This window comes from Balaenoptera musculus, chromosome 4 (assembly GCF_009873245.2).
Source record: "Balaenoptera musculus isolate JJ_BM4_2016_0621 chromosome 4, mBalMus1.pri.v3, whole genome shotgun sequence".
In the NCBI taxonomy this organism is placed as follows: Eukaryota; Metazoa; Chordata; class Mammalia; order Artiodactyla; family Balaenopteridae; genus Balaenoptera; species Balaenoptera musculus.
The window spans coordinates 10654688-10682044 of NC_045788.1; the positions used below are offsets into that span (position 1 = coordinate 10654688).

The 27357-nt window shown below is 37.4% G+C and overlaps 1 protein-coding gene and 1 non-coding gene across 11 annotated transcripts in view; both read left to right on the top strand.

The window, feature by feature from the left end:
- ANKRD28 (ankyrin repeat domain 28) overlaps positions 1 to 27357 on the top strand; it is a 175245-nt gene that overhangs the window by 83815 nt on the left and 64073 nt on the right. For 8 of the 10 annotated variants that reach the window (XM_036851838.1, XM_036851841.1, XM_036851839.1 and 5 more), the window contains one exon: positions 19482 to 19560. In XM_036851838.1, the coding sequence (XP_036707733.1) occupies positions 19482 to 19560 (79 nt within the window). Of the gene's footprint in view, positions 1 to 3505; positions 3512 to 5825; positions 5838 to 15760; positions 15767 to 19478; positions 19561 to 27357 lie in introns of those variants that run through there. The other 2 variants (XM_036851844.1, XM_036851846.1) reach the window with 2 other exon arrangements.
- Positions 25755 to 25885, top strand: LOC118895057. Its single transcript, XR_005019833.1, has one exon. It is a non-coding gene; the product is annotated as a small nucleolar RNA SNORA18 (small nucleolar RNA).

Sequence of the window (27357 nt, forward strand, 5' to 3'; positions counted from 1 at the left end):
TGTCTCAGTAGAATCCTAAAAACCTGAAAAGCAAAGAGAATGAAGATTGGAAAAACAGAAGAGAACATCCAAGGACTGTGGGGCAACTACAGAAGGTGTAACATACTTATAATGGGAATGTCAAAAGGAGAAGACAGAGAAAGAAACAGAATTAATATTTGAAACAATAATGACTATTTCCTTAACTTAATGTCAAGATACCAAACCACAGATCTAGGAAGCTCAGAGAACGCCAAGCACGATAAATGTGAAAAACAAACAAATAAACAAACTGTACCTAGGCATATCATTTTGCAAACTGCAGAAGATCAAAGGTAATAAGTCCTGAAAGAAGCCAGAGTGGGGAAAAACACCTTATAGAGGAGCAAAGTTAAGAATTACATCTAACTTCTCAGACACCATGCAAGAAGAAGAGAATGGAGTGGAATATTTAAAGTTGGGAGAAAGACACCAACCTAGAATTCTGCACCTTTATCCTTAGAAGATAAAGGAGAATAAAGACTTTATCAAACAGAAAACTTTGTTACCAGTAGACCTTCCTTGCAAGAAATGTTAAAAGAAGTTCTTTATACAGAGGAGAATAAGTCAGGAACTCGGATCTACATAAAGAAAGGAAGAACATTCCTACATAAAGAAGGAATAAGTCGATGTAAAATAAAAACATTTTTCTTATTTTTCATTGGTCTTACATATAAGTTCGTTCAAAACAATACTAAATGTATTCAATTATGTGTGCTTATATATATGTATATATGTCATATATTATGCTTATTTATAAGTGAAATGAATGACAGTGATGATAAGGGACAGGATGGAGGAATTAGGGTTATTTTGTTATTATAAGAACTGACAATACCCATGAAGTGGTATTTGAAAGTAGATGGATTGGCTATAAATGTATACCGTAAACTCTAGGGCAACCATTAAAAAAAATTTTTTTTAAGTAGAACTGATAGGCTAAATAAGAATGGAGAGAAAATGGATTCATATTATATCCATGCTCAAGTAAAGCCACAAAAGGCAGGAAAAGAGTGGAAGATAAAAATAGGAATAAAGAATGAGGGAAACAGGACTTCCCTGGTGGTGCAGTGGTTAAGAACCCGCCTGCCAATGCAGGGGACACAGGTTCGATCCCTGGTCTGGGAAGATCCCATGTGCCGCAGAGCAACTAAGCCCGTGCGCCACAACTACTGAGCCTGCGCTCTAGAGCCCACGAGCCACAACTGCTGAGCCCTCGTGCTGCAACTACTGAAGCCCGTGCGCCTAGAGCCCGTGCTCTGCAACAAGAGAAGCCACCACAGTGAGAAGCCCGTGCACCAATGAAGAGTAGCCCCGCTCTCCGCAACTAGAAAAAGCCCACGCACGGCAACGAACGCCCAGTGCAGCCAAAAATAATAAATAAATAATTTTTTTTTTAAAAGAGGGAAACAAATAGAAAAGTGTAATGAATATAGTAGATATTAATCCAAGTATTGGGTTGGCCAAAAGGTTTGTTTGGTTTTTTCCATAAGATGGCTCTAGTAGCACTTAGTTGTCTTTAATTTCATTCAAAACAATTTTGTTAGATTGTATGTGACAGCTGTCATATCAGTGTGCATTTAAAAAAAGACATCAAAATTGGTGAATTTTTGTGTAGCCATTTTAATATTGAAGAGGGAAGAAAAAAGCAACATTTTCAGGATATTGTGCTTTATTATTCAAAGAAAGGTGAAAGCACAACTGAAATGCACAAAAGGATTTGTACAGTGTACGGAGAAGGTGCTGTGACTGATCGAACGTGTCAAAAGTGGTTTGCAAAGTTTTGTGCTGGAGATTTCTCGCTGGACGATGCTCCATGGGTGGGTAGACCAGTTGAAGTTGATAGTGATCAAATCGAGATATTAATTGAGAACAATCAGCGTTATACCATGCGGGAGATAGCCAACATACTCAAAGTATCCAAATCAAGCGTTGAAAATCATTTGCGCCAGCTTGGTTATGTGAATTGCTTTGATGTTTGGGTTCCACGTAAGTTAAGTGCAAAAAACCTTCTTGACCGTATTTCTACATGTGATTCTCTACTTAAATTTAATGAAAACATTCCATTTTTAAAACATTGTGACGGGTGATGAAAAGTGGATACTGTTCAATAATGTGGAACAGAAGAGATTGTGGGGCAAGTGAAATGAACCACCACCAACCACACCAAAGGCCGGTCTTCATCCAAAGAAGGTGATGTGTATAGGGTGGGATTGGAAGGGAGTCCTCTATTATGAGCTCCTTCCGGAAAACCAAACGATTAATTCCAACAAGTACTGCTCCCAATTAGACCAGCTGAAAGCAGCACTTGACGAAAAGCATACAGAATTAGTCAACGGAAAACGCATAGTCTTCCATCAGGATACCGCAAGACCGCACGTTTCTTTGATGACCAGGCAAAAGCTGTTACAGCTTGGCTGGGAAGTTCTGATTCATCCACCGTATTCACCAGACATTGCACCTTCCGATTTCCATTTATTTCGGTCTTTACCAAATTCTCTTAATGAAAAAATTTCAATTCCCTGGAAGATTGTAAAAGGTACCTGGAACAGTTCTTTGGTCAAAAAGATAAAAAGTTTTGGGAAGATGGAATTACGAAGTTGCCTGAAAAATGGCAGAAGGTAGTGGAGAAGGGTGAATCATTGTTCAATAAAGTTCTTGGTGAAAATGAAAAATGTGTCTTTTATTTTTACTTAAAAACTGAAGACACGGGGCTTTCTTGGTGGCGCAGTGGTTGAGAGTCCTCATGCCAATACAGGGGATAGGGGTTCGGTCCCTGGTCCAGGAAGATTTCCACATGCCGTGGAGCAACTAAGCCTGTGCGCCACAACTACTGAGCCTGTGCTCTAGAGGCCGCGAGCCACAACTACTGAGCCCACGTGCCACAACTACTGAGGCCCACGCGCCTAGAGCCTGTGCTTCACAACAAGAGAAGCCACCACAATGAGTAGCCCCTGCTCACCGCAACTAGAGAAAGCCCGCGCGTAGCAACGAAGACCCAGCGCAGCGAAAAATAAATAAATTTTAAAAACCCCAAAAAACCGAAGGCACTTTTTGGCCAGCCCAGTATATCAGTAGTCAGTGCTCTAAATGAACCAGTTAAAAGAAATTGTCAGAGATCCAAAAACAAGACTCAACTATATGTCGTTTACAGGAAACCTGCTTTAAACAGAAAGACACATATAGATAAAAGTAAATGGATGAAGAAAAAAATATCATGCTAACACTAATCAAAAGAAAGCAGGAGTATATACTGTTGGTGGCAATGTAAGTTGGTGCAGCCACTATGGAAAACAGTATGGAGGTTCCTCAAAAAACTAAAATTAGAATTACCATATGATCCAGCAATCCCACTCCTGGGCATATATCCAGACAAAACTATAATTAAAAAAGATACATGCACCCCTATGTTCATAGCAGCACTATTCACAGTAGCCAAGACACAGACACAACCTAAATGTCCATTGACAGAAGAATGGATAAAGAAGATGTGGTACATATATACAATGGAATGTTACTCGGCCATAAAAAAGAATGAAATAATGCCATTTGCAGCAACATGGCTAGAACTGGAGATTATCATACTAAGTGATGTAAGTGAGAAAGAGACAAATACTGTATGGTATCACTTATATGTGGAATCTAAAATGTGACATAAATGAACATATCTGTGAAACAGAAACAGACTCACAGACATGGAGAACAGACTTGTGGTTGCCAAGGGGGGAAGGGAGAGTGGAGGAAGGACGGAGTGGGAGTTTGGGATTAACAGATGCAAACTATTATGTATAGAATGGATAAACAACAAGGTGCCACTTTATAGCACAGGGAACTATATTCAGTATCCTGAGATAAACCATAATGGAAAAGAAAAAGGAATGTGTGTGTGTGTGTCTCTGTGTAAGTAACTGAATCACTTTGCTGTACAGCGGAAATCAACACAACATTGTACATCAACTATACTTCAATTAAAAAAGAAGAAGGAAGCAGGAGTAGTGATGTAAATTTCAGACAGAGCATACCTCAGAGCAAGGAAAGTTATCAGGAGTAAACAAGGGCATTATATAATAATAGAAGGGTCAGTTCTTCAGGAAGACATAATGATCCGTGTATATACCTAACAACAGAGTATCAAACTATGTGAAGGAAAAACTGATAGAACTGCAGGGGAAAATATATGAAACCACTGTTATAGTTGGAGACTCCAACACTCCTCTATCAAAAATGGACAGATCAAGTAGGTGAAAAATCCGTAAGGACATAATCAATAGCTCCATCAAACAGCTGGATATAGTTGACATCTGTAGACTACTTCATCCAACAACTCCAGAATATACATTCTTCTCAAGTTCACATGAAATATTTACCATGATAGAATACATTCTGGGTCAGAAAACACACTTTCTTCAACAAATTTAAAAGAAGAGAAATTATGCAATGTCTGCTCTTAGACCAAGATGGAATTAAACTAGAAATCAATAACAGAAAGTTAACTGGAAAACCCCCAAGTACGTGCAGATTAAAACAACAAACTTCTAAATAATTATGGGCCACAGACGAAATCTCAAGTGACATTTAAAATATTTTTTACTAAGTGAAAATGAAAGCACAACTTATCAAATTTGTAGGATACAATGAAAGCATTGCTTTAGCTGGAAATTTATATCATTGAATGTATATATTAGAAAAGAAGATTAATAATCTAAGTTTCACCTTAGGAAACTATATAGAAAAAGAAGAGCAAGTTAAATCCAACATAAGCAGAGGAAAAGAAACAGAGCAGAAATCAATTAAATTGATTTTTCTCTATTGATTTTCTTTTCAATGAAACCAAAAGCTGGTTCTTTGAGAAGATTGATAAAATTGATAAGCCTCTACGAGCTAAGAAAAAAGGAGAGGAGGCATAAATTACTAATACGAGAAATGAAAGAGGGGATATCACTATGGGTCTTATAGACATTAAAAGTATAATAAAGGAATAGTGTGAATAACTCTATGCCCACAAATTTGACAACCTACATGAAATAGACCAGTTCCTTAAAAAATGTTTTTGGGCCAAGACTCACAAAAGAAATAGACAATCCAAATAAGCCTATATCTATTAAGAAATTGAATCAATAATTAATAACCTTCTGAAATAACACCAGGCCCAGATGGATTCACTGGTGAATTCTACCAAACACTTAAGGAAGAAATTATACCAATTCTCTACAATCTGTTTCAAAGGATAGAATCAGAGGGAATACTTCCTAACTCATTCTTTGAGGCCAGCATTACCCTAACAGGAAAACCAGACAAAGACATTACAAGAAAAGAAAACTACAGACCAATATCTCTCTTGAACATAGATGCAAATATTTCTAACAAAGTATTAGCATATCGAATCCAACAATGTGTAAGAAGAATTCTATACACCATGGCCGGCTGGGATTTATGCCAGATATGCAAAGCTGCTTCAACCTTTGAAAATCAGTTCATGTAATCTATCATATCAACAAGCTAAAAAAGAAACCACAAGATCATATCAATAGATGCAGGAGAAGCATTTGGCAAAATCAAACACCCTTCATGATAAATTCTCTCCATAAACTAGGAATAAAGGGGGAACTACCTCAACTTGATAAAGAATATCTACAAAAAACCTACAGCTAACATTATATTTTAATGGTGAGAAACTCAAAGCTTTCCCACTAAGACTGGGTATAAGACAAGAGTGTTCTTTTTTACAGCTGCTTCTCAGCATCATTCTGGAAGTTCTAGCTAATGCAAAAATACAGGGAAAGGAAATAAATGGTATACAGATTGAGAAGGAAGATGTCGTCATCATCTAGGTAGAAAATCTAAAAGAATTGACCAAAGAACCTCCTGGTGAGAATGTGGAGCAGTGGGAACTCTTATTCATTGTTGGTTGGAATGCAGCGTGGTACAGCCACTTCAGAAAACAGTTTGGCAGTTTCATAAAAAACTAAGCATGCTCTTAGCATATGATCCAGTCATCATATTTACCCAAATGAGTTGAAAACTTATGTCCACACAAATACCTGCACGTGGATGTTTATAGCTGCCTCATTCCTAAGTTCTAAAACTTGGAAGCAACCAAGAAGTCCTTCAGTAGGTGAATGGATAAATAAACTGTGGTGCATCCAGATAATCGAATATTATACAGCACTAAAAAGAAATGAGCTATCAAGCCATGAAAAGACATGGAGAGGGACTTCCCTGGTGGTCCAGTGGTTAAGACTCCGTGCTCCCAGTGCAGGGGGCCCGGGTTCGATCCCTGGTCAGAGAACTAGATCCTGCGTGCTGCAACTAAAGATCCAGTACGCTGCAACTAAAAAGAAGATCCCACGTGCCGCAACTAAAGATTCTACATGATGCAACTAAAGATCCCGCATGGTGCAGTGAAGATCTTGCGTGCCACAACTAAGACCTGGCACAGCCAAATGAATAAATAAATAAATAAATTCTGATCTAAAAAAAAAAAAGACATGGAGAAACCTTAAATGCATACTACGTAGTGGAAGAAGCCAATCTGAAAAGGCTACATACTGTGTGATTCCAACTATATGACATTCTGGAAAAGTTAAAACTTTGGAGACAGTATAAATATGAGGGGTTGGGACTTCCCTGGTGGTCCAGTGGTTAAGACTCCACGCTTCCACTGCAGGGGGCGAGTGTTCGATCCCTGGTCAGGGAACTAAGATCCCACGTGCCGCAGCTAAATGAACGCATGAATGAATGAATATGCAAATAAATAAGCAAATAAATAAATAGGGGTTGGTGGGGGGTGGGAATGAATAGGCAGAGCACATAGGATTTTTTCGGCAGTGAAGATACTCTGATACCATAATGATGGATATATGTCATTAAACATTTGTCCAAACCCATAGAATTTACAACACCAAGAGTGACCCCTAAGGTTCTGGACTTTGAGTGATTATGATGCGTTGATGTAGGTTCATTAGTGTAGCAAATGTATCACTCTGTTGGGGAGTGTTGGTAATGCTGGGGGCTGTGCATGTGTGGGGGTAGAAGGTATATGGGAAGTCTCTATACCCTCAGTTTTGCTGTGAACCTAAAGCTGCTCTTTTAAAATTTCATTAATTAACTAATTAATTAAAATAGATACACAGGAAAAGATGGCTTCTCTCCTGTTGCCAGATGTTGTTTGGGGTGAACTAGCTTGAGATGAGCCTTTACGCTGGTTATAACATATAGTTGTAGTTGGAGGCACAGTGGAAAGGTAGCATTTCTGAGAGACATCTGGATGATGTCATTGAGCTGCTGGATCAACCAGCTTTGTCCCTACCCTTTTTGAGAGTAGATCTTCTTTATTTTAAAGCCATTTTTAATTGGTGTTTTTCTGTACTTGAAAAATAACATAGGATACAGTTAAAGAACTAACTGTAAACATTGTTTGTCCTAAAAGATGGTGCTGCTTTTAACATCTCATTAATATCATATTGAACTAAGGGAATAAAATTTCTCCCTCTTCTCTACCTTCCTTTCCCCCTTCCCCAACTTCCCTACAGTATATTCATGACTGTGTCCTTTTACAAGGATGATTGAGAGGTCATGTAAAATCTTCTTGTCTACTGTCGTCCAGAGTGATTGTTACTGTCAAAAGCTAAACATGTCAAGTTCCTTTAGGTTTTGATTTGTGCTACTCTTTAATTTTTATCTGTCTTACAAGTTTTGCCTATGAGTTTGATAAATTCAAGCCAGCAAATATTTATTGAGCATTCATTTTATTGCTCTGAACTTTTTAAAGTTTGGATTGCATTTGTTGTACTGAAGATTAGGATTTGTAAAGCATCCCTTGCCATGTGTAAGGTGTATTATTTGAGATGAAATGTTTTTGTTTTGGCTTTTTAGTTTAACCAGCACAATTAGGTCATTATATTATTTTGAATATAGCTGACTATTGTTGTATACTAATTAGTGAATTGCTGGGTATACATTTTCTTAAGTGTTTTTAGAAGTTTTTAGAGTGTAGACATTTATACCTATGCACTGTCTCTGGTACTTAAATACAGTTCACCCTTGAACAATGTGGGGATAAGGGGCACCAACACCCCACCCAACCCATGCAGCTGAAAATCCATGTATAATTTTTGACTCACCTAAAACTTAATACTGATAGCCTGCTGTTGACCAGAACCCTTACTGATAATAAGAACAGTCGATTAACACAGATAATATATGTTATTTTTATTATATACTGTATTATAGTAAACTAGAAAAAAGGAATGTTATTAAGAAAATCATAGGGGGACTTCCCTGGTGGCACAGTGGTTAAGAATCTGCCTGCCAGTGCAGGGGCCATGGGTTCGATCCCTGGTCCAGGATGATCCCACATGCTGTAGAGCAACTAAGCCGGTGTGCCACAACTACTGAGCCTGTGTTCTAGAGCCCGCGAGCCACAACTACTGATCCTGCGTGCCACAACTACTGAAGTCCGCGGGCCTAGAGCCCGTGCTCTGCAAGAAAAGAAGCCAGTGCAATGAGAAGCCCGCGCACTGCAACGAAGAGTAGCCCCCGCTCACTGCAACTAGAGAAAGCCTGTGTGCAGCAACGAAGACCCAACACAACCAAAAATAAATAAATAAATAAATTTATTTAAAAAAAGAAAAGAAAATCATAGGAAGAGAAAATACATTTACAGTACTTTACTGTATTTATCAGTATTGTAAGTTTACATCATCTGTTTATAAGATGAATCATCTCTCTTACTACCTACATCAGTATTGTCTTATAATGATACAAAACACTAGATGTTATATGTATTACTAATACTAGACATCAAAAAAGAAAAGATAATATGAAAAAGAAATTCATACTTATTTACAGGTATAACAATTCATGCATTGATACTGAAGCAGCAACAATATGGGTGCTTTATGGTAGCCTGGTGTAATCAGTTGTTTCCCGGTAGCTTAGCTTGTACACTAATGAATGAATCATTATAAAAACCATTTACCTGTGTTGATAGGCTGATAACGCAATTTCTCCAATTACAAGGCGGGGTGGGAGGGGAGAGGGAGGGGATACTGTATGGTAATTTAATTCTTTGAAAGCAAAGTTATAAAACAGTAAAAAACTAACATCATTTATATTAAATATCACTCACCTTATGTGTCTGAGTAAGGATAGACTAGTATGTACATATATTTTATGCATTCATGACATACCTAACTTTTTCTTAGTTTTTTCAGTATATGTAGACTACATGGTTCATCTGCTAGTTTTTCAAATTGTCACAGTTTTCCAAAATTTTTCCCAATATATTTATTGAAAAAAATCGACATATACATGGACCCACGCAGTTCAAACCCGTGTTGTTCAAGGCTCAACTGTATATACAATCCTGGATCTCTGGCTAGTGCAGCTTTTCTAAAGCAGTGGAAGGAGAGAGAGCATGCTTATTACCCAATTATTCCTCAGCCATTCCTTTTGCTTCCTGTGTGAATACAGAAAGGGAATATAGAGGGGCATCGTTTATAGGCTAATGATAGTTCTGTTCTGTGCGTGGAAGGAATAAGCTAGATTTGAGTATCCTTAAGTGTGGGGAAGCTCAGCCTCTAGCCCAAATAGCTAAGCAGTGTACTTGCTGCAGTTTTGCTTTTTTTCAAGATTCCCAGGAGAAGCCACAACTGGCCAAGCTTTGATAAATACTTTTAATTGGTCAATTGTCAGTATAGCGTTTTGGTGAAGAACCTGAGTTTGAAAGCAATTTCCTCATCTATTAAGAATAATGCATGCTCAACCGTACAGTAATTTTGCAAAGTAAAACAGATGTGTCAAGTGCTTTATGCAGTGCCTACCGCAAAATAAAGATCTGTGGGTTGCACTCCTTTTCTGAGAAACTCCTCATTCCACATGGTTACTGTAGGAACTGCTGTGTTAATAAAACCTGACTTCTTCAGCTGTTCTCACTTGATTTGTACACAGGTGAGCAACTAAGCAAAGTTGAGTCGATCAGAATACTGTTCTGAGGTTTAGAATGAAAAGAATTCTCTTTGGTCTGCTGAAGTTTTAAAAGTAAATCCTGGGATCTCTAATGCTTTGTTTCCTAATGTGAGGAAAAGTGTTGCTGGCAAAGGCAAAGAAAAGCAGCTGATGCTGAAGAAACTGAGAAGTAGACAGAGTCCTGAATGTTTCACGTGCTCTTGTGGCCTTGCCACATGCCTTCCTGACCTAAGTTGTAGTTGTTGGTGCTCAATTCCATGAGGTATTCTGGTGTCCTTCTGATAAGTCCATTTTACCTAAATTGGTTCAATTTAGATTTCTTTTGCTTGCACCCAGTAATGCCATCTAAGGTATGTGTTCAATAAGTAGTAACTCTTAAGGACAGTGAGAGAAACAGAGACTGTTTACTAGTCAAAATACTTTAAAATTTTTTATTTATTATTTTATTTATTTTATTTTTGGCTATGTGGGGTCTTAGTTGCGGCATGCGGGATCCTTCACTGGGCACAGACTCTTTGTTGTGGCACAGGCTTCTCTCTAGTTGTGGCATGTGGGTTTTCCCTTGTGTAGTTGTGGTGCATGGGCTCTGTAGTTTGTGGCACGCCGGCTCTCTGGTTGAGGCACACAAGCTCAGTGGTTGTGGAGCGCGGGCTTTAGTTGCCCCGTGGCATGTGGGATCTTAGTTCCCCGACCAGGGATTGAACCCGCATCCCCTGCATTGGAAGGTGGATTCTTTACCACTGGACCACCAGAGAAGTCCCCGAAATACTTTTTACTTAAAGTTACATTCCTCTGCTAAATGCAGATGATTTTTCATGTTATAATCTGGAACTTTAAGGTTCCACAGAGGTTCTCAAAGTATTCCTTGGGAAAGAATCATAGCAAACATTTTACAACTGGTTTTTAATTCATTTATGTATAGTTGTCTGTACCCAGAGATTTGGGTAGTTGTCTGTCAGAGGCTATTCTAGAATGTACTGTGTTCTTGGACCCCAAAATCAATATAGGAGTCTTCTACAAGCTATACAGTATATTAGAATATTATTGATTCATGGAGGGTTTTCTTCATTAACATTTAAATTTGTTTAAACCTCTGTAGTGCCTGTGTGGTATGTAACTTTAAGCCAGGTGCTATGTGGGTATAAAATTGACACTTTGCTTCCTCCAGATACTTATTACCTAATTATGAAACCATGACATAAGGCCAAAGTTGAGCAATAACAAGAATGCCACCTGTATGGTACAAATGTTAATGTTGTAATAGAAGCACAGGATAGAGAGACCCCAGTGTACTGACATGCTCCCGAAGACTTTGTGACGGAGATGAAATTTGAGCTGGACCATGAAGAGTAGAAGGGATTTGGGAAGGGGAAAGGCATTCTGGGTAAAGGGAAGAAAGGTGAAAGATGAAAATGTGCTATTATTCATTCTATTAGTAGAGATTAACTGGTTTCAGCTATAGGTTAGTACTTTTGAACATCAGGTTAACGAGGGAGAGTGGAGTTGATTGGTGATGATGTCAGCCACTAAAAGTGATTGAGCTTTTGATTTAACGAATGTGAAATTGCCTTCAAGTTTGATCTGCTAGCACATAAACCAGTTGGATCTCTGTGATTTGAGGATGAGAGGATAAGTTTGGAGGATAGTAGTGAATTTTTTTTTTTTTTTTATTTGGATGCACCGGGTCTTAGTTGCAGCACATAGGATCTTCGTTGTGGCGTGGGGGATCTTTAGTTGCGGCACGTGGGATCTAGTTCCCTGACCAGGGATCGAACCCGGGCCCCCTGCATTGGGAGCTCAGAGTCTTAGCCACTGAACCACCAGGGAAGTCCCAATAGTAGTGAATTTAAAAATAAAAACTAAAAGCACAATCTAAGGATTTTTCCAGATAGCTGTAAGTGTACAGAGTGTCACTTCCATGCCAAAGTAAGCTAGGGTTCTCTTATTTGAAGCATCTCAGACATCCACCAGCACCCTACAGAACTATATCCCCAAGGCCAAGGTTCACCGTGGGGCTTCTCTGAGTGCAGGGTGTTGAGGACAACCAGCCATCATAACTTACTTGATGAAGGGGTCAAGACAAGAGTGGATCTGATAAATCCTAGCTAAGTTCAGCTGAGTTCTATGGACCAGAAGCTGAGCATTGGAAGATGATACCCAGATACTCAACAGGGAAGTTTCAGTCTGATAGCAGTAGAAATAAAAGAAAAAGTAAAAATGATGGGACAGAAAAGAGAGTGACCATTATGGGAAAGTAAATGGGAAAAATAGAGAAAAGAAAAAAACCTACTTAGAAAATTGATAAGAAATTGATAAGAATAAGTGAAGTCAGGCCACAGAATGTTTTGAGGGAGAGTGATTAGTTTTAAGCAGACAGTGGTTAAATAGATAGTGGAACCTTGTAAATAGTCTGTATAATAAGTTAACATCACACACCTGGAGCTCAACTGCCTGTGCTTCCATCCTGATTCTGCCAATTCCACATGATCTTGAGTAAATTCCTTAAACTTTTCTGTGACTTGATTTCCTTATATGTATTCACTTCCTTAACCTTGTGAGGTAAAGTGCTTGGAGTAGTCGTAGCATAAAGCAAGCTCTGTGATGTTGGTGTTACTATTCTTCCTGGTTACAGCTAATATACACGAATGCTTCAGTACCTGGAGTAGGGCAGAATTGCGGAATTGAGTCATTGTTGTGAAGGCTGTAGTTGAATCCATATACATAGATGAATTCTTAGACTCTCTAAGCATTTCTTCTTGTACAGATGTTCTGTCTCTCTTTCAGTTTATCATTTCTAACTTTTCACTTCTCTGTTTTCCTACCTTATAGGCTTCCTCTTATTCCAACCTGATCCTAAAATCTGCTTTAAGTTAAAGCTTCCACAGAAAATGTTGAGAATGTGTAAGTGCAGTTTGAGTTCCCAGGTTTGACGTAAGGCACTTCCTGTTAGATCTAATAACGCTTTTCCTGGGCTGTGCTTGGGATATACCATAGATTCCCTTCTTTCTCACAGACTCATTCCCTAGGTTGTCTAACCTTGCTTGCCTGTGTTTTGCTGACTGTTTCTGGAGTTTGCCGTAGTACAACATAAAAACTAAAGTATAATTCAGGATGTTTCTGAACACTTTTTAAAAACTTTATTTTGAAGAAATTATAGACACTCCAGAATTACAGAAATGGTACAGAGAGGGTCTTGTGTTTCTATCAACCAGATTCCTCCTATGATGACATCTTACAGTGCATTATCAAAAACAGGAAGTTGATACTGGCATAGTACAACTAATTAGACCACATTCCTTTCTTGGGTTTCACCAGTTTTTGCATGCACTCATATGGGGGAGGAGGAGAGGAGTGATGGTAATATCTTTGTGTGTAATTCTTTGACATTTTGTCATATGTGTAGATTTGTATAACCGCCAACATGTTCAAGATGCAGAGCTATTGCATCACCACAAACGAACTCCCTCATGTTCCAATCACTTGTGTGTAATGCACCAGTCTACCATTAGCCTGTGGCCCAACCCCAAAGTGGTTAGCAGTCACTGGTCTCCTTTAATATGTGTCCTTTTCCCATCTTTCAGGATAATCACTTATAAGCACTAAAGCTATTTTTCAGTTTGCTTTTATTTGGGGAGGGTGAATAATTTTTTGTAGTCCTAATCATATGCACAAAATATCTTTTCAGAGCACCACATAAGAACTGTAAGAAAAATATTTATTTCAGTGGATATAATCAAAAGCTGTGTGATCAAATGAGTTAAATTTTTTGTTTGAGTCTGTTGTGTGTATTTCATAATTCTAGTTGGGATTGTTTTAGAATACAACATGGAGGTATGGTTTCTTTACAAACCGACTTAATATCTAAGAAACATTTTCTTTTTTTAATGGGCACCTGGACTTGTGAAATGCCTGGTATGGGAAATTACTGAAATGCTTTTCAGCTGATTGAAATGTTATTTTTAATTTTTTTATTTTACTTTTTGAAACATGTACATGGTAATAACTCCATACGGTACCAAAGGCCACAAATGGTGAAGAATAACTCTCTCACGCTTCAGACTCTAGTGTCAGCGTTCTTTACCCAGAGGCAATCACTGTATCTTGAGTATACAAGATATCCTTGAGTGTCCTTCTGAAGATGTTTTATGCATATTCAATCCTAGGAGTGTGTAGAACCTTTAGCATATAATTGTTTCGAGGCTGCGTTTTTCATTTAACAGTGTGCTTTAGAGATGTTCCATTGATAAGGAACATGGGGGTCTGCTTGTTATTTTAAATTGAAAGCATAGTGCGATATTGGGTTGGCCAAAAGGTTCGTTTGGTTTTTTCCGTAAGATGGCTCTAGTAGCACTTAGTTGCCTTTAACTTCATTCAAAACAGTTTCGTTAGATTGTATGTGACAGCTGTCATATCAGCGTGCATTCAAAAAAAGGCTTAGCAAAATTGATGAATTTTTGTGTAGCCATTTTAATATTGAAGATGGAAGAAAGAAAGCAACATTTTCAGCATATTACACTTTATAATTTCAAGAAATGTAAAACCGCAACTGAAATGCATGAAGAGATTTGTGCAGGGTATGGAGAAGGTGCTGTGACTGATAGAATGTGTCAAAAGTGGTTTGCAAAGTTTCGTGCTGGAGATTTCTCGCTGCATGATGCTCCATGGTCGGGTAGACCAGATGAAGTTGATAGCGATCAAATCGAAACAATAATTGAGAACAATCAACATTATACCACGTGGGAGATAGCCAACATACTCAGAATATCCAAACCAAGCGTTGAAATCATCATTTGCACCAGCTTCGTTGTGTGAATCGCTTTGATGCTTGGGTTCCACTTAAGTTAGGTGAAAAAAACCTTCTTGACCATATTTCCGTATGCGATTCTCTACTGAAACGTAATGAAAACATTCCATTTTTAAAACAAACTGTGATGGCCGATGAAAAGCGGGTACCGTACAACAATGTGGAACGGAAGAGATTGTGGGGCAAGTGAAATGAACCACCACCAACCACACCAAAGGCCGGTCTTCATCCAAAGAAGGTGATGTGTATAGGGTGGGATTGGAAGGGAGTCCTCTATTATGAGCTCCTTCCGGAAAACTAAACGATTAATTCCAACAAGCACTGCTCCCAATTAGACCAGCTGAAAGCAGCACTTGACAAAAAGCATCCAGAATTAGTCAACAGAAAACGCATAATCTTCCATCAGGATACCGCAAGACCGCACGTTTCTTTGATGACCAGGCAAAAACTGTTACAGCTTGGCTGGGAAGTTCTGATTCATCCACCGTATTCACCAGACATTGCACCTTCCGATTTCCATTTATTTCGGTGTTTACCAAATTCTCTTAATGGAAAAAATTTCAATTCCCTGGAAGACTGTAAAAGGCACCTGGAACAGTTCTTTGGTCAAAAATATAAAAAGTTTTGGGAAGATGGAATTACAAAGTTGCCTGAAAAATGGCAGAAGGTAGTTGAAGAGAAGGGTGAATCATTGTTCAATAAAGTTCTTGGTGAAAATGAAAAAGTGTCTTTTATTTTTACTTAAAAAACCACTTAAAAAAGGCACTTTTTGGCCCACCCATTATTATGATTTATAATAGGAAATATATATATATATATTTGGTCTTTGTTTCTAGCATAGAAAAACCCTTGACATTTCCTGTGAGGAGAGCAACGGTGCCTTTTTTTATGGTGATGAGATGACTTTCGGAAAGCCCCTAAGGGTGGGAGCCCTTGCCTTTGGAGTCAACCACGTGATTAGAGGGTTAGAACTTTTAGTCCCACCCCCTGATCTCTGCGGAGAGAAGAAGGGCTAGAGATTGAGTTCAGTTGCCAGAGGTCAGTGATTTAATCAAACATACCTGTGTAGTGGGACCTCATAAAAACCCAAAGGAGGGGGTTTCAGGGGAGCTTCCGGGTTGGTGACCCAGAAATGCTTACACGTTCCACCGTGTCAGGTCCCACACTCTGTGAGGATGGAAGCTCCTTTGTTTGGGATCCCGCCCTGTGTTTCTCTTCATCTGACTGTTGATTCATATCCTCCAATATCCTCTGTAATAAACTGGTAATCTAGTGAGTAAACTGCTTTCCTGGGTCCTGTGAGCCACTCTAGCAAATTAATCAAACCCAAGGAGGCGGTCCGGGGAACCTGGATTTGTAGCCAGTCAGTCAGAGGACCAGTAACAACCTGGACTTGCTGTTTACCTCTGAGGTGGGGTGGGGCCCCCGTCTTGTAGGACTGAACCCTTAACTTGTGGCACCTGATGCTGTCCCCTGGTAGGTGGTGTCAGATTTGTGTTGAGTTGTAGGACGACCAGCTGGTGTTGGAGCATTGCTTGGATGTGTGGGGAAACCCGCCCCACCCCCCCAACTTTGGAATTGGATTCAGAGCCCTTACATCATATTTCACTATGTGGATGTGCAACTCAAAGACCTCTCATCTGAAAAATGTTCATAACTGGTAGTGATAAGCTGATCGAAGTCTGACAGAAGGAAGCATTTTAAATGATCTTTAAGCATTTTGCTGCAACAATGTGTATTTTCCAGACATTAAAAGAAATACTGGGCCAAGGCTTTTTGGAGTCCACTGACAGTTCAATGTTACCTTCCTTGCATAGACCATACCCACAGTGCGTTATCTGTAATTCCCATTTTGGGTTTCTTTAAGTGATGTGAGAATTTAGATACTTAAGAATCAAACTGAGGGCAAAAACTTCTCAATATCTTAACTGTTTGCCTTAGTGTTTCAATTGTCTTGGCCACACCCAATTCAACAGTACTTTTTTTCGTAGCTTGCCTTTATTGAGTCTTTATATAGTATTCAACCTAGTGATCATAGAAACAATTTTCTTTTTTCATTCCTATTTCATCAGTTTAAATAATATTTTTAAAAATTACATAAATGATTGCAGGTGCAGTTGGCACAAGCAGTTGTGGTAACAAACACGTCTTACCCTTGGTAAACATACCCAGTGGTAGGAGCGAGCATGCAGGGTCTTGGTTGTGGTGGTCTATTAGTCAAAACATGGTGTGCCAAAGTCACCATTAGTTTTACTCAGGAAACAGAAAATATTGATTAATCATGTGATTCAGTTAAATGAAGGTTGGTTAAGAGCTGCTTGTGTTTCATAATTTTAAATAACCACTTCCTTATTGATGGACATTGAAATTGTTTTCGGCATTTTGCTTCCTATATGATCAATAAATATACCTAAGTTTTGCTTGCACACACGTAGCAATACCTTTATCTTAAAAAAGAAAATTCCTTTAAGTGGAATTCAATGTGTATAAGGGAATAGTCATTTTTTCATTCTAATAAATTTTGTTAAAGGGAATCTTAAATGTTTTATTGCATGATTTTCAATATTTAATTGTAGTAAAGTAAAATATGATAGGTAAAATTTTTTCTTTTAAAATTAACCAATTTATTCCTTAGTTTTTCCTCTCTCCAAATCAAATTAAAGAAAAAAGAAAGTTCATGAGTCATAAAATAATACATAAATAGGATTTAAGGCATTGAGTCATAGAATTCCAGACATCTCTCACACATAAATGACTCACTTTCTGTGTGTGCTGTGTATGTGGTTTATACTGTGGACTAGATGTGTTCCTCAATTTGAGTGGGTCTGTTCATATTTAAACACTAGGGAAGTTTGATGTGTTAGTGATTAACACTGAAAAGCCTTAAGCCAAGGATCTTTTTATTAAATTGACTAAGTTAGGACTCAGCTTTGAATAAAGCCTGATATTTTAGTGGTTCTGTGTTAGCTGTTTCAATGACAGTTTGTTCAGTAATTTCTATGCAAACCATTTGTTTGATGTGGTATGTATTGGAATAAAAAACGTGGTCTTGTGGAAATTAATTGGGGTTAGAGAGACAGGAACTCTTAGCTTATTAAAAACATTAATAACCACTATACCAACTATTTTAAGAACAAAACCAGTATCACAAATACATTAAAATTATATGAAGAAACGTATGTAGAGCCAGTTATAATTGTGTTACACACATCTTTCTAATTCCTTTATATACTACAGCTAAACCTTTTTAGAATTGCCTGTGAATATTTTTAACCCCTCTTTTGACTAGCAGTTTTTTTCCTAATTTATTCTCATTGGCCTAACTATCTTTTCTTAGCATAATTGGGGTTTTGGTTGCCAAACTGGAAAATTATTATGATGTGAAATTTTTCATTTTTTTAAATCTTGAAAGTTATAATGTTATCTTAATACAAGAGACCCCAAAATACAATACCTATTTAAATAAGAATTTTATTTCTCTTAATAGTCTAGAAGTTAGTGGTCCAGCTCTGTGTTGGTGGGGCAACTGTGTGCTCTGCAAGATGATTCAGTATGTTTTGCTTAACAGACTTGTAGGATATTGGCCTGCCTCTGCATGGTCAAAGCCGGTACAGTTGCACATGTGCCTTCTAGCCTGAGGGAAGTGGGAAAGTTTTAGTCTAGCTCTGGATTGGTGTCTTTTAGGTTGAAGATGACCTGAAAGTTGTGCCTTTACTTCCACTCACGTACCATTGGTCCACACTAAGTAACAAAACTTCAAGGCATGCTAGGAGTCTATTCTCTTGCTGGTGGGTAAATAACCAGGTAAAACTTTGTTCCTATGGACAAAGGGGAAACGGATAATGGAAAACAACTAATAATCTGGCTCAAAAGCCAGTATCTAAAAAATTGGATGTAAATTTCAAACTAAATATTTCTAAATGAATAGCTTTCTCAGATACAGCCAAGTCAGCAACACTCTGTTGTAACTTTAGATGAAGTGTAATGTGAATTGAATCCCTGAATGTGACATTACTCTAAGGTCTTGCTTCTCAAACTGGAGGACATTGTTGTTTGAGGGGGGAAGTACACACAGCCATGCACTTAGATGTAGCTTCTCTTCCTGGAGGAAGATTTAGAAGACTATGCATAGGATAGGAATATATTTTAGAGCTAAAAATGAAATTGGCAGGAACTTTAAGAAAAAGCTTAGGATTATTTTAAGGGGTAATTTCAGATCCCCAGAGATATTTTCTATTTTTGCCACTATAGTCCTGTGGAAACATTTTGATAAGCAAACTTTTTTGTTTGTTAGGGTTTGTTTTACTTAGTTAGATCAACAATTCTAAACTATGTAAAATTGTGGAAATATATTGGGGGGGGTGGGAGAGTAGTATGAAGTAAAGGAAATTTTCTTGTGTATACAAGCAGCATAGGCATCTTTATTCAAAGAAAGTCTTAAGTTATTTCTTTGTCATCTTAGATTTTTCTTTTATTCTTTGCTGCATTTTATACCATTCTTTTAAGGCCAAAATATATTTTTTAGGCTTTTCTTCTCCTTGCAAAGGAATACTCTGATAATGGGACTTGCAGACTACACTAGAGTTGTGGAAGTAGTGAGCTGTAGTTAATAATGGCTTTTCTTCATTTAAAGTATATTAAAATTAACTTTATATTAAAATTTATGTTCCATCTTTCCTTCTTATCACAGGACAATGAAAAGAGAACTCCACTGCATGCTGCTGCCTATCTTGGAGATGCAGAAATCATTGAATTGCTTATTTTATCTGGTATGGTAAGCTCTGTGTAAGAGCACATCATGCACATTTTGGTCATATTTAATATTTATTAAACCTCATTGACTATTTCTTCATATTTGTTAAACAACCTGAAACGTATTTGTTCATTCTAGAAGTAATGATCTCATATCATGTCCCAGGTACTGTTTTGGTGCTTAGAGTACATTGGAAAACAAGTCACTGCCTTGTGGAGCATATACTCTAAAGAAAAACAGGCTACAAATACAAGTAAATTTTACAGTATGTTAGAAGGAGATAAGTGCTATGGAAAAATGAAAAAGTAGATCAGAATACAGTCAGCCCTCTGTTTTCATGGGTTTTGAATCCATGGATTCAAACAGCCACAGATCAAAAATATTTGGAAAAAATTCCAGAATGGTCCAGAAGGCAGAATTTGAATTTACCATGCACTGGCAACTATTTACATAGCATTACATTGTATTTACAGCTATTTATATAGCATTTACATTGTATTAGGTATTATAAGTAATCTAGAGATAATTTAAAGTATACAGAAGAATATGCATAGGTTATATGCAAATACTATGCCATTTTATATAAGAGCTTTGAGCATCTGTAGATTTTGATACCCACAGTGGGTCCTGGAACCAATCCCCTGCGAATGCTGAGGGACAGCTGTAATGGAGTGGGATGAGCATTATATAAGTTGGGTATTATATGGAGTAGTCATATAAGGCCTCATTGACCACAGAGTTGCTGGGAAATGATAATAGTTCTCCAACGAGGAGGTGATAGTAGCTTGGAGCTAGTACAGCATTGGAGGGGATTAGAAAAGATGTGATTGTAGATATATTTTGAAAATGATACCAGCAAGATATATGTCTTTAAATAGCTTGTGTCTAATTCTTTTTGAGGGCCTGTAAAATATATTTTAGGAAATTGTACTTTATTTTTAAATTTCTTCTAACCTGTTCAAGACCTTACAATATGAAGTAATGGTAAAACTGTGTCCTATAGAATAGCACCTATGGTGGTCAGACTTCTTGCAGTCCTAAAACAGGCAATCAAAGAGAGCTTAGAAATATTTTTGTTGTATCCAGATTATCGTAAGTGATATTTATTGAAAAAGGATGCCTATGTTTGAATTGTGCTTGTGTTGCCAGATTGCACAGATATATGCATAATGCAATTGGAGAGATAGTATCATTCCTTTGATATTTGGGAGAAGGAGCACTGAGAGAAATTTTGAGTGAAAATCCTCTTAAATAGTAGCCTGAATAGAATTTTGCCATTATAAATTAATAAAGTTTTTTAAATGTGATTTTTATAACAAATTGCATGATCTTATAGAATTACAGTCACTTATGGACCAAGCTAATATTCTTATATTAGTTTCTTTATGAATAACTTTATCACTGACGTACTTCCTTGAAGATGTCTGTTCCTCTGTGGATGCTAGCTCACTAGTTTTCAGCTGAAATTTACTAGAGGTAAGAACTGAGGAGGTTCAAGAGAAAAATAATGCTTCCTCTTAATTGAGGCATATTCTGCTTTAATAATATGTCCAGGACCAGATGGCTTCACAGGTGAATTCTACCAAACATTTAAAGAAGAGTTAATACCTATCTTTCTCAAACTGTTCCAAAATTTGAAGAGGAAGGAATGTTTCCAACCTCATTTGAGGTCAGCATTACCCTGATACCAAAATCAGAAAAAGACACTACAAAAAAAGGAAGTTACACCCCAATTTCCCAGATGAACATAGATGCAAAAATCTTTAATAAAATATTAGTAAACCAAATTCAACAATACATTAAAAGGATCATACACCATGATCAAGTGGAATTTATTACAGGGATGCAAGGATTGGAAGAATTAATATTGTTAAAATGTCCATACTACCCAAAGCAATCTACAGGTTCAGTGCAATCCCTATCAAAATTCCAGTGGCATTTTTCACAGACGTAGAATATAACAATCCTAAAATATATATGGAACCACAAAGACCCAAGTAGCCAAAGCAGTCTTGAGAAAGAACAATAAAACTGGAGCTTCCTGATTTTTAAACTATATTTCAGAGCTGTAATAATCAAAACAGTATATAGTATTGGCATAAAAACAGACACAGAGATCAGTGGAACAAAAGAGAGCCCCAAAATAAACTTGTGCATATTGTGATCGATTAAGGCAAAGGAGCTAAGAATAGACAATGGGGAAAGGACCATCTCTTCAATAAATGGTGGTGGGAAAACTGGGCAACTATCTTACACCATACACAAAAATCAACTCAAAATGGGTTAAAGACTTGAACATAAGACCCCAAATCATAAAACTCATAGAAGAAAACCTACAGGGTAAGCTTGGAATCAGTCTTGGTGATGATATTTTAGATTTGACACTAAAAACAAAGGAAACAAAATCAGATATAACAAGTGGGACTACATCAAACTACAAAGCTTCTTTCTGCATAGCAAAGGAAACCAACAAAATGAAAAGGCAACCTACAGAATAGGAGAAAGTAATGTGCAAATTATATATCTAATAAGGGATCGATATCCAAAATATATAAAGAACTCATAGAACTCAGTAGCAAAAAACAGACAAACCAATCTGGTTAAAAGTCAGCCAGAGGGACTGAATACACATTTTTCCAAAGAAGACAGAGATATGGCCAAAGGTACATGAAAAAGTGCTCAACATCACTAATCATCAGGGAAGTGCAAAGCAAAACCACAATGAGATACCACCTCATACTTGTTAGAATGGCTATCATTTAAAAAAAAAACAAGCATTAACAAGTATTAGCAGGGATGTGGAGAAAAGGAAAACCCCTGTTGGTGGGAATATAAATTGGTATAGCCACCGTGGAAAACAGTACGGAGGTTCCTCAAAAAATTAAAAATAGAACTGCAATATGATCCAGCAAACCCACTTCTGTGTGTATATCCAAAGGAAACAAAATTACCATCTCAAAGAGATACAGGCATGTTCATCGCAACATTATTCACAATAGCCAAGACATGGAAACAACCTAAATGTCTGTCAATGGATGAATAAAGGTGATGTGGTAAATGCATACATTGAAATATTATTTGGCTGTAAAAAAAGAAGCAAATCCTGCCATTTGCAGCAATATGGATGGACCTTTAGGGCATTATGCTAAATGAAATAAGTCAGAGAAAGACAAATAATTCATGATTTCACTTAAATGTGGAATCTACAAAAACCAAATTGATAGAAACAGAGAATAGATTGGTTGTTGCCAGAGGTAGACAAATGGGGGGTGGAGGAAATGAGTAAAGGTGGTCAAATGGTACAAACTTCTAGTTATAAGATAGTTCTGGGGATGCAAGCTTAAAAGTTCTCATCACAAGAAAAAAATTTTAACTATGTGAGGTGATGGATGTTAACTTATTGTAGTAATCATTTCTATATTATATGTCAGATCATTTTGTTCTACATCTTAAACTAATATAATGTTATATGTCAATTATATAATAAAACTGGGGGAAAAATAATTATCACCCAGAACAGTAGTCTTCAGACAGTATATGTACACTCTTGAGGTTCTGTAGTGGTGCTTCACAGGTTCTGCTTAAATTTGATTTGAATGCCATGGTTGTTGAGGCCCAAGTTATACACTAATTTACATACCCCGATTTCAAAATAGCCTTATAATTGTATTGAATGGATTTTTAATAAGTTATAAATTAGAATTGAAACTAGGTGTTTAACCTGATAATTCCCTAAAGAAGAGAAATAAATACATGAAGGGGAAAGTAGACAACAAAATTAGGCTAATTTGTTTGCAATTAGTAATGAAAATTGTTACTGAAAAGTTTAGGGTAGACTGTTCTTACCCTTCATGTTAGTTACCAATGACATGTTACAATAGTAATTAGGTTAACTTTAGTGTAATCTTAAGAAAATTAAGCAATGTGAAATAATAATCTCCATTTAGCTCTTGCATTATACAAAAGTCATGGTATGCTCCAATAGGAACACACAATAAAGTAAATTACTGTAATTTCATATTATAAAAACTACTTTGGTATCCATGGCAAGGAACAAATAGTTCCTAAAATATTTCTCTAAAATGAAAAGTGAAGAATATAAGGAAGTTGATCGTTCCTTAGAGCCGTGTACTTTGATGTTCATGGATGTTTATGTTTCAGGTTTTGGTTGTTTTCTGATTTACTATGATGAGAAATTAGGAAGTAACGTTCTGTAATTTGTTTCACTCTTGTGTTTCCATTGTCAAGAATTACAACGTTACAGTTTATTTTGTAATCATAATTCCCACTGTTTTATCACACACACACTCTGTCCTTATTCATAGCTTCTCTATTCCCAGGTTTTTAAATTTTGATGTCTCTTGGTTGAATAGACATCATCATCAAGTAGTTTTTGTTTTTATATTTTCTGTAAGAGCTCATGGATATTGTATTCCATGGTATCTTATTTATTTTGGACCGTTTCCTTTTTTTATTTAGCTGAAGGGTAGATTAGCTAGTTATAAAATTCTCAATTTATGCTTTTTCCTTTCAACATTGTAGATGTTACTCCACTGTCTTCTAGCGTTGAGTGAAAGTCTTGAATTGAGCTCCTCTCTGCTTACATTCCATCCCCCCATTACACTTTCCACCACCATAGTCCATTCTCTTCTGCCTGGATGCCTGTAGGATTCAATTCTTTATCCCTGAAATTCATGCTAACTTTCCTAGGCTAAATCTGTTGATTCTTTTTTTGCTAGGGCATTATGTGAATGTACACTTTTAGTTTTGAAATTCGGATTTTTATTTCATTTATATCTTTCATTGCATCTTTGCATGTTTTATTTCCGTGTGTTTTTCTATCAGTAAATTTTTCTGCAGTGTGTTTTGCTACTAAAATGGATATCCTTCATCTGTCTTTATCAGCTTTTTTCTGATTGTAATTTTGTCTTTACATTTAGTTTTAAGTTATTTCCTTTTACCTATCCTTCATTCATTCAACAAATACTTAATGAGCCTGGCTGCATAGCAGGTACCATTCTAGGTGCTGTGGTAGAGCAGTGAATAAAATAAATGAAGTCCCAGCCTTTATGGCGTTTATGTTTTAATGGGGGAGATAGTAGCAAGTTAATATATAGTTTGTCATGTGTTGATAATTGCTATGGAAAAATTAAAGGAATGGTATGTTGGGTGGGGATCAGTTGCTATTTTGTGTTGGGTTATCAGGAAAGGATTCAGTGACATTCGAGGAGATCAGCAAATAAGGAAGCGAACCTTGCATACGTGCAGATGTTTAGTGGAAATTAAGAGATTAGCAAGAACAAACACCGCGAGGTGTAGCATGTTTGGAGGCAAGTAAAAAAAGCAGTAGGAGGTAAAGCAGAGGTTGGGGGTGTTCCAGGTAAAGAGTTGCTTTGGCCCTTAAAGTGACGTGGAAAACCAATGGGGAGTTTTGGGTGGAGGGACAGAGGCTGACCTAGTTTCTTAAAGATTCACTCTGGCTGTGGCTTCAGATTCTTGACTGTGTTGAAAGACATGTCTGTTCTGCTTTTTGTTGTTTCTAGGCTTTTATCTTTGATTGCTTTATTTTCCTTTTCTCTTTCCTGATCTGCCAGCTCTCATCTCTTTGCATTGTCTTACCTCTTTCTTGGAGCTTTTCTTTGAGGTCTCTGTTCAGAAGTTAATTTCTCTGAAGTTGTGTATAAAGAGTAGTTCACAAATTCTTCCTCTCCTTTCCTGGGATAATTTCTTTCAAATATATTTACCTATTAACTGTATTTTGCTCAGTTTACTCTGCTTTTGTATATTTTTGCTCTAGTCCTGTGCTGAATCCTTTAAGTTTTTTTTTTTTTTTTTGGCCACACCATGCAGCTTGTGGGATCTCAGTTCCCCTACCAGGGATTGAACCCGGGCTGTTAGCAGTGAAAGCGTGGAGTCCTAACCACTGGACTGCTATTATATATCATTGAGGAATATGCTTTATCCAGAACATCTATTTGGAGTAGGGAGGGGCAAAAAGTTAGCATCACTTAACGTTTGTTTCTTCACATAGCTCTCAAACCAAATGTGTTTTCTTTCAGTCCTAGTAGCATAGCTTCCTTTATTCTTGATGTACTACAGATAGTTGGGGTGACCTGGCAGCTCCTTGGATCACAGGTTCTTAGGTTGTGATCGATGGTGATTGGCTCTTACCCTCCATCTCCAGCAGCTCTGTCAAAAATAATGAAGACTGTTGAGGTCTATCCCGATGGGGCTTTTTCTGTAAACCTACATCGTTGGAAACGCCTCATAGATTAACTGTGTGGTTTCCTTTACTCATAGAACTACCTGTTAGATCTGTGGGAAAGAACTACAAGACAGAGCTGCCAAGTAAACTATGAAAAACCTAACAAACTTTTTATCTTAGGTATTGGCATATCCCAATGATCTGTAATGTTCTAGGGTGTGATAGCTTAGGAGTGAGTATAATTTGAACCTAATACATTTTTAGAGGGTGTCAAATTCAGAACTAGGCAGATCCATCTCCTGACCGTAAACATGGTCCTAAAGTAAATCGCTTGAGGAAATTGGATCCCAAAGATTACAGGTGGGGAATTTTGAAGTGTGTCCATATTTCATTGGAGATCAAAGAAGCCTAACTAAAAGAATTGTGGGCTGACTCACGTGATAACTTCTTTTTGAAAGGGCTGTTTTATCTTGAAGATTATGAGTTTGGAGGAACTAAGGTGATTGGCAGTGGAAAGAATCAGAACATGTGAAATTCCTTAAAAATTTATTGACTTAAATAACTTTGTGTTACACGTAATTAAAAAAAAAAAAACCCTTAAAAAAAAATAATGAAGATTCTTCCTTGGTCTCTCCTGTAGTACAGCCTTACCTTGTTCTTCTGTGTTATAAAGGGAGATTCTCCTGTGGATGACCTCTAGATCATCTAAAAGGGTGTTAGATAGGGATTCTAGGACACAAACAGTGGAGAGAAGGAGGCAAAAGGACATGCACACAAACACGCTCTTTTAGTCGAATTGGTAGCCTTCCTGAAGAAGCTTCACTTGATGTCCATGATGCATTTTTTTTTTTTTTTTAGAAATTCACGTTCTTTTATTTATTTATTTATTTATTTATGACTGTGTTGGGTCTTCGTTTCTCTGCGAGGGCTTTCTCTAATTGTGGCAAGTGGGGACCACTCTTCATCGCGGTGCGCGGGCCTCTCACCATCGCAGCCTCTCTTGTTGCGGAGCACAGGCTCCAGACGCGCAGGCTCAGTAATTGTGGCTCACGGGCCCAGTTGCTCCGTGGCATGTGGGATCTTCCCAGACCAGGGCTCGAACCCGTGTCCTCTGCATTGGCAGGCAGATTCTCAACCACTGCGCCACCAGGGAAGCCCCCCATGATGCATTTTTAAGATTCATGGATGAGGGGTATAACTTTTGACATGTTATATGTAATCAAACAAGTGAATCCTTCCATAGAATCTATATAGTAACACTAGAGTCTAGTAGAATTACTCTTACAATTATTATTGAATGGAGCGAAGTAATAGGAAGCAGTGAGTGCTTACTATATCTCAAGTACTATGTTAAATTTAGCTTTTTCATTTATGACCTCATTTTATCCTCTTAACTCTGAAGGTATTATTACAGATAAAGGAAACGAAAGCATTTAGAGATGTGGTAACTGGCTGAAAGTTATACTGCTAATAAAAGCTAGAGCCAGCATTTCAGACCCAGGCTATCTGACTGTGGAGTTCAGGCTATCTGACTCTCAACTCTGCTACAGTCTGAACTGTGCTCCCCTCTACACTCTACCCACCCCCATCTACTTAGCATTTAGTAAA